Source organism: Lipotes vexillifer, unplaced genomic scaffold (genome assembly GCF_000442215.2).
Source record: "Lipotes vexillifer unplaced genomic scaffold, Lipotes_vexillifer_v1.1 scaffold788, whole genome shotgun sequence".
Lineage (NCBI taxonomy): Eukaryota > Metazoa > Chordata > Mammalia > Artiodactyla > Lipotidae > Lipotes > Lipotes vexillifer.
The window spans coordinates 1,267,267-1,274,691 of record NW_006791862.1 but is presented as its reverse complement, the minus strand read 5'-3'; the positions used below and the strand labels follow the sequence as shown (position 1 = coordinate 1,274,691).

Genomic DNA, 7,425 nt, shown 5'->3' with positions numbered 1-7,425 from the left:
TTTCCCATGACCTCTCTCTCAGTGATTGTTCGGTTAAAGTTCCTCATTGGTGGTTTGCCTGTAGTTTCATCCCCTCCAGTCTCTGATTTACAGCTGTGTGTTTCAAGCACCACCCTCTCCGCCCCGCTTTTTTTCCTTAACCCTAATGTCTCTGGAGCATTTTCAAAAGAAACCTGTCAGCTTAAGATAGAAAAGAAGTAGAAATGCTTTGCTGAAACAGGGTTGGGGAGCTGGGTGTGGAACGCTTCCCTCTAGTCCTGCAGCCCTGTAAGGCCTCACCAAGACCCCCTAGGGCAATGTGGAGCTCTTGACTGTGAGACCTGGCAGCTGCCTGGGTAGTTTTTCTGAAATGCAGATTTGAGCAATTCACTCCCTTGGTGAACACTCCAGTCTCTCTGGCAGTAGTGTTTTTTTTTTTTTTTTAAGTGAAGTATAGTTGATTTACAATATTTCAGGTGTACAGCAAAGTGATTCAGTGATATATATATTCCTTTTTCAGTTTTTTCCATTATGAGTTATTACAAGATAACGAATATAGTTCCCTATGCTATACAGTAGGTCTATATTGTTTATTTTATATATGTGTTTCTGTTAATCCCAAATTCCTAATTTATTCGTCCCCCACCCCTTCCCCTTTGGTAACCATAAATTTGTTTTCTATGTCAGTGTGTTTCTGTTTTGTAAATAAATTGACTTGTATCATTTTTTTTAGATTCCACATATAAGAGGCATCATGGTATTTGTCTTTCTCTGACCTACTTCACTCAGTACGATAATCTCTCGGTCCATCCATGTTGCTGCAAATGGCATTATTTCATTCTTTTTTTATTGGCTGAGTAGTATTCCATTGTGTATATATACCTCATATTCTTTATCCATTCATCCGTCTGTGGATATTTAGGTTGCTTCCATGTCTTGGCTATTGTAAATAGTGCTGCTATGAACATTGGGGTGTATGTATCTTTTTGAATTAAGAGTTTTCTCTGGATGTATGTCCAGGAGTGGGATTACTGGATCATATGGCAACTTTATTTTTAGTTTTTTAAGGAACCTTCATACTGTTCACCATAGTGGCTGTGCCAGTTGACATTCCCACCAACAGTGGTAGGAGGGTTCCCTTTTCTCCACACCATCTCCAGCATTTATTATTTGTAGACTTTTTTTTTTTTTTTGGCTTACTGAATTATTTATTACAAGGCAAACACCACCCAGATGAAGAAAATAGAACTTTGCCATCCACTCTGGAAACCCCTCCACATGACCTGTCCCGATCCAGTGCCCTCGCTTCCTATAAATAACCACTCTCCTGGGACTTCCCTGGCGGTCCAGTAGTTAAGACTTCGCCTTCCAATGCAGGGGGTGCAGGTTCAATCCCTGGTCAGGGAGCTAAGATCCCACATGCCTCGGGGCCAAAAAATCAAAACATAAAACAGAAGCAATATTGTAACATATTCAATAAAGACTTTAAAAAATGGTTCACATCAAAAAAATAAAATCTTTTAAAAAAAAAAAAAAGTAACCACTGTCCTGACTTTTATAGTAATCACTTCTTTGCTTTTATAGTTTTATTATGTAAATACGTGTCCTGAAAGTGTATTATTTAGTCTTGCCCATTAAAAAAAGGTGATATTTCTTTCTTTCTTTCTTTTTTTTGTTGTTGTTTTTGGGCCATGCTGCTCAGCTTGCAGGATCTCAGTTCCCTGACCAGGCATTGGGATTGAACCCTGGCCTAGCAGTGAAAGTGCCGAGTCCGAACCACTGGACCACCAGGGAATTCCCAAAAAATGTAATATTTCTTTTTAAAAAAAATTTATTTTATTTATTTATTTTTGGCTGCATTGGGTCTTCATTGCTGCGCGTGGGTTCTCTCTAGCTGTGGAGAACGTGGGCTACTCTTAGTTGCGGTGTGTGGGCTTCTCATTGCAGTGGCTTCTCTTGTTGCGGAGCACGGGCTCTAGGCGCCCAGGCTTCAGTAGTTGCAGCACGCAGGCTCAGTAGTTGTGGCATGCTGGCTCTAGAGCGCAGCCTTAGTAGTTGTGGAACACGGGCTTAGTTGTTCTGTGGCATGTGGGATCCTCCTGGACCAGGGCTCAAACCCATGTCCTGTACATTGGCAGACAGATTCTTAACCACTACGCCACCAGGGAAGCCCCTGATATTTCTTTTAAGTCTCTTTTAATCTGTAAATTCTTTCTCCATCTTTTTTTTTGTTTTTTTGGTTTTCTTTACAATTTCTCTGTTGAAGAATTCAAGCCACTTGACTTGTACAGTTACCCACAGTCTGGGTTTTGCTGACTGCAAGCTCATGGTGCAGTTAGTCATACTCCTCAATCCTCTGTTTCTTACAATTTGACAGATCAGAGACTGGATCAGAGCTCAGGGTCAGTCTCTCTGGCAAAACTCCAGGTGGTCTTAGGCATGACTATAGAAGATGCATAATGTCTGGTGGTCTTTATGTTTTTTTTTATTGAAGTATAGTTGATTTACAATGTGTTAACTTCTGTACAGCAAAGTGATTCAGTTATACACATATATATATGTATATATAAAATTCTTTTTTCTTTATATTCTTTTCTATTATGGTTTATTACAGGATATTGGATATAGTTCCCTGTGCTATTGTTGTTTATCCATTCTGTATATAATAGCTTACATCTGCTAACCCCAGTCTCCCACTCCATCCCTCCCCCAACCCCATCCTCCTTGGTAACTACAGGTATTCCCTATGTCTGTGAGTCCGTTTCTGTTTTGCAGATAGGTTCATTTGTGCCATATTTTAGATTCCACATATAAGTGGTATCATATGGTATTTGTCTTTCTGACTTACTTCACCTAGTATGATAATCTCTAGTTGTATCTGTGTTGCTACAAATGGCATAATTTCATTCTTTTTAATAGCTGAGTAGTATTCCATTGTATATATATATATACCACATCTTTATCCGTTCATCTGTCGATGGACATTTAGGTTGTTTCCATGTCTTGGCTGTTGTGAATAGTGCTGCTGTGAACATAGGGGTGTGTGTATCTTTCTGAATTACAGTTTTGTCTGGATATATGCCCAGGAGTGGGATTGCTGGATCCTATGGTAATTCTATTTTTAGTTTTCTGAGGAACCTCTGTAGTGTTTTCCATAGTGACTGCACCAACTTACACTCCTACCAACAGTGTGGAAGGATTCCCTTTTCTCCACATCCTCTGCAGCATGTTGTTTTTAGACTTTTTGATGATGGCCATTCTGACCAGTGAGAGGTGATACTTTGTTGTGGTTTTGGTTTGCATTTCTCTAATGACAGTTGTCAATGTTGAGCATCTTCTCATGTGCCTGTTGGCCACCTGTATGTCTTCTTTGGAGGACTGTCTATTTAGGTCTTCTGGCGGTGGTTCTTAACCTGGGTATTGCTCTCTCTAGAGACACGTGGTCACAGTGTTTTTGTTCTCACAGTAGCGGAGGCGATGGTGGTACTTCTAGTTATTGGTGTTGACTCACAAAAACCTCCTGGGGTGTGTGAAGTTATCCCACACCATTAAAGATCTTTCCAACCTGAATACAGTAGCGCCCTCTCTGAGAGACACTGGTCTGGGGAAGACAGACAGACCTGTGTGTGGCATTCTTTTGCTCGGCTTCCTCCTCTTGTGCCCCGGCCACATGCCAGGCCTCCCCCACCCATCAGCTGCCAGTTGCTCATCACCATCTCCTTGCATCTGCCTACTCTTTCAAGGGTCCGGACCAGCCATGGACCTTTCCCTCTGCCCCACATGCTCTTTCCACCTGGCAGCACCTTCCCCTCTCATCTCCCCGCCCTCTCAGGTGACTCTGGATCGGACTCTCCTTATCTCGTCCATATCTCTGTCATCTGTGCGAGTAAACCCCTCTGAGGGCCTGATGGCTTTCATCTGTGTGTCCCCAGTGGCATGTGGTACATGCAAACGAGGGCCTGATGGCTTTCATCTGTGTGTCCTCAGTGGCATGTGGTACATGCAAATTTGGGATCGGAAACTGCTGAGAACACAGTTTGATGCTGATTGAAGTCAGTGTGCTACTGAATCGTGGTGAAAGCCCTGTGTGATTCGGCCAGGCAGGGCGGTTGGAGACAGGCCCTAGGGGGTGCACGAGGCCTGCTTCCTCAGCCCTTCTGCGGGGCTGAGGCTTTTACTGGCCCTTCACTGGATCTCTCACTTCCTCTCCTTCATCCCCACCCCCACCTACATCCCTTACCCCACACATATGCTTCCCCCTAGAGGCTGGCTTCGTGGTGGCGTGTGCAGCCTTGTCACTCAAGTGGAGGCGATGTGCACCTGAGATTTGTGTCTTTTTCAGAGCAGTGCAACCCTGAAACTCATCCTGTCGAGAAAGAAATAGGATCGCATCTTACTGCAAAAACTAAAAAACCTGTGGAAAACACAGGTGGGTTGGTTGACTCCAAACAAACCTAGAGAAGGGTTTCAAATAGAATATGTTGAAAGGAGAGAGAGGAGAGGAGACTGGGCTGGGGCCAGGAGTCAAGTTCATTAGGGAGCAGCAGCTTCCTCAGCCTTGAACACTGGGGCTGGGGGCACACGTCACCACGGGTGATGTTACAGAGCAGCCTGATGGTTCAGAGAAGAGAGATGGGGGCAGGAGGCAGAGGGGGAGAAAGGCCATCGCCATGGTTAGGGGGTGAGTGGTGGACACTGCTGGCGGGAGCCTCCTCCAGTCACGGCTTCAGGTCCCCCTCCCTGGGCCTGGCTGGGGCTGTAGGTTCACCTGAGCTGGGCCTAGGCAGGGTGCTGCCTTTGGTCTCGCTGCTGCTGGGGCCCTCACAGCTCACAGCGGGAGTGGGCTGTCATCCTCTCCATCCATCTAGCCTTTCTTTAATGCCTCCTGCAGGCGATGTACCATGCCAGGCTCTGGAAGCAGCCCCTCCCAGCGCCACCAAAGAGCCATTGAACATTCACAGCCAGGGGATGGCCCATTTCTGCCCTTTGAGAAACTGTTGTTGGGTTCAGAAATTTCTGCCCATGCTGAAAACACAGGGGAATCATGTCAGTGGGTTTTTACAGAGCATATAATTTTTTGGCCATGACAGGGCTGGAGCCCCCATGGTGAGGGGAGATGGGGTGGCAAGAACTGGAAAATAAAACCCTGAAGCCCACAGACCACAGGGAAACACAGAGTAAGCGTCTGAACACTAGGCTGCATTTGTTAGTCACCAGTTCTTTGCTTTCCTAAAAGGAGTGTTGGAAACCAGAGTAACCAGAGAAGAGGTTACTTTTCTCTGTACCCACTTGCATAGCTCTGTTCCTGTCGCGTGTGTGCACATATATTTTTTATCTATTGGAGGAGTTACTAAAACCTGGCACCTAGGTTTCCTTTTCAGTCATAAGCAGTTGATTGTGTTATATTCCTCAGATGATGATGACGACTCTGTAGCTGATTTTCTCAATAGTGACGAGGAAGAGGACAGAGTTTCTTTGCAGAATTTAAAGAATTTAGGTAAGTCTGTGCTGTGCGTGTTTACTTCTTTGTTAACCATTGAGATACACTGGATTGTATAGAATGTGATTTTTTAAAATAAATTTATTTATTTTTGGTTGCATTGGGTCTTCGTTGCTGCGCGCAGGCTTTCTCTAGTGGCGAGCGCGGGCTGCTCATTGTGGTGGCTTCTCTTGTTGCTGAGCATGGGCTCTAGGCGCGCGGGCTTCAGCAGTTGTGGCACGCAGGCTCAGTAGTTGTGGCTCACGGGCTCTAGAGCGCAGGCTCAGTAGTTGTGGTGCATGGGCTTAGCTGCTCTGCGGCATGTGGGATCTTCCTGGACCAGGGCTCGAACCCGTGTCGCCTGCATTATCAGGTGGATTCTTTTTTTTTTTTTCGGTACGTGGGCCTCTCACTGTTGTGGCCTCTCCCGTTGTGGAGCACAGGCTCCGGGCGCACAGGCCCAGCGGCCATGGCTCACGGGCCCAGCCGCTCCGTGGCATGTGGGATCTTCCCAGGCTGGAGCACGAACCCATGTCCCGTGCATCGGCAGGCGGACTCTCAACCACTGCGCCACCAGTGAAGTCCAGAATGTGATTTTTTTAAAGCTGTTAAATGCTTTAGTATGGCGGGCAGAGCCCTTCCTCCAGCCACGTGATTCTGTAGGCACACAGGGCTTCTACATCTCCCAGCCTGCCTATAAGGCCTTCCTCTGGCCTGGAATCCTACTGACTCTGGGTTGGCAAAAATTCTGCTCCTCTTTTTGTTTTTTTTTAATAAATTTATTTATTTATTTTTGGCTGCATTGGGTCTTCGTTGCTGTGCGCGGGCTTTCTCTAGTTGCAGTGAGCAGGGGCTACTCTTTGTTGCAGTGCGCGGGCTTCTCTTGTTGGGAGCACGGGCTCTAGGCGTGCGGGTTCAGTAGTTGTGGCATGCGAGCTCAGTAGTTGTGGCTCGCGGGCTCTAGAGCGCAGGCTCAGTATTTGTGGCACACGAGCTTAGTTGCTCCGCAGCATGTGGGATCTTCCTGGACCAGGGCTCAAACCCGTGTCCCCTGCATTGGCAGGCGGATTCTCAACCACTGCGCCACCAAGGAAGCCCAATTCTGCTCCTCTTTCAAGGCTTGGTTCAAATTTCCTTTCCTCAGCTAAACTTTTCTTGACCTTTGGTCTTACTCTCAGAATTAGGTACTTTTTCAGCTTCCCATGGTGCACTGTAATACACTGCCCCCCACGTTTTATGGTAGTTTGTCTCTCACACCAGTCAGGGGCCTCCGTTTATTCCTTATCCCAGTGCTCGCTTTACAGTCCAGTCATTCATGCAGACTGGGTCATCCCAGGATTTGATTTTCAGAGGGACACGGTGTTAATAATGCCCAGCATTTTTGTAGGGCTGCATTTCTATTATGTGTATAATTAACTGGCCAGTGTAATTCCTAAAAGTGGTGTTATTTTCATTTTTCCCATTTCACAGAGGTGGTGCTTTGTACCCAGTCCCATGGGAGTGATTAGTTAGACTGAGGTAGGAGCTGAGCTGGGTATATGTGTGAATGATTTTGTAAACTGTAAAGCACCATACACGTTAGTGTCTGTTCACTGCCACTCATCCTGCTTTATGCTGGATCAAGCGCACACTTAAACATCATTCAGAGATTTGGTGTAACTCCTTGTCGCTGAGAACCTTCATGATTATAGGGAGAAAACATGCTGCTATTCTTTGTATTTGTGCTGGTAAAATAATGCCATTTCAGCTAAGAAAAAATTAAGTTAAAATATTTACAGAGATATAAAGAATAAGAATCTGATAGCGTTTAACTTGGAAATCATCTGATACGCTGATCTCACCTTATGTGAAGTGCTGGGTTAATTTGTAGGTTTAAAGGGTAAGGGGATGCCACATCCTTGGTATTTATTACATTTGAAACATTTGGCTTTCAGCTATCTCTGCCTATTCCCACTTGAACTCAGCTT

At 45.5% G+C, this 7,425-nt stretch overlaps 1 protein-coding gene across 3 annotated transcripts in view; it reads left to right on the top strand.

Moving 5' to 3' along the window:
- Nucleotides 1-7,425, top strand: part of ZNHIT3 (zinc finger HIT-type containing 3) — an 8,736-nt gene that overhangs the window by 1,097 nt on the left and 214 nt on the right. Inside the window, exons 3-4 of one of the 3 annotated variants that reach the window (XM_007464896.1) lie at nt 4,322-4,408; nt 5,393-5,476. The exons of 1 other annotated variant lie outside the window; for it this stretch is intronic. In XM_007464896.1, the coding sequence (XP_007464958.1) occupies nt 4,322-4,408; nt 5,393-5,476 (171 nt within the window). Of the gene's footprint in view, nt 1-4,321; nt 4,409-5,392; nt 5,477-7,425 lie in introns of those variants that run through there. One more of the 3 variants, XM_007464898.1, reaches the window with a different exon arrangement.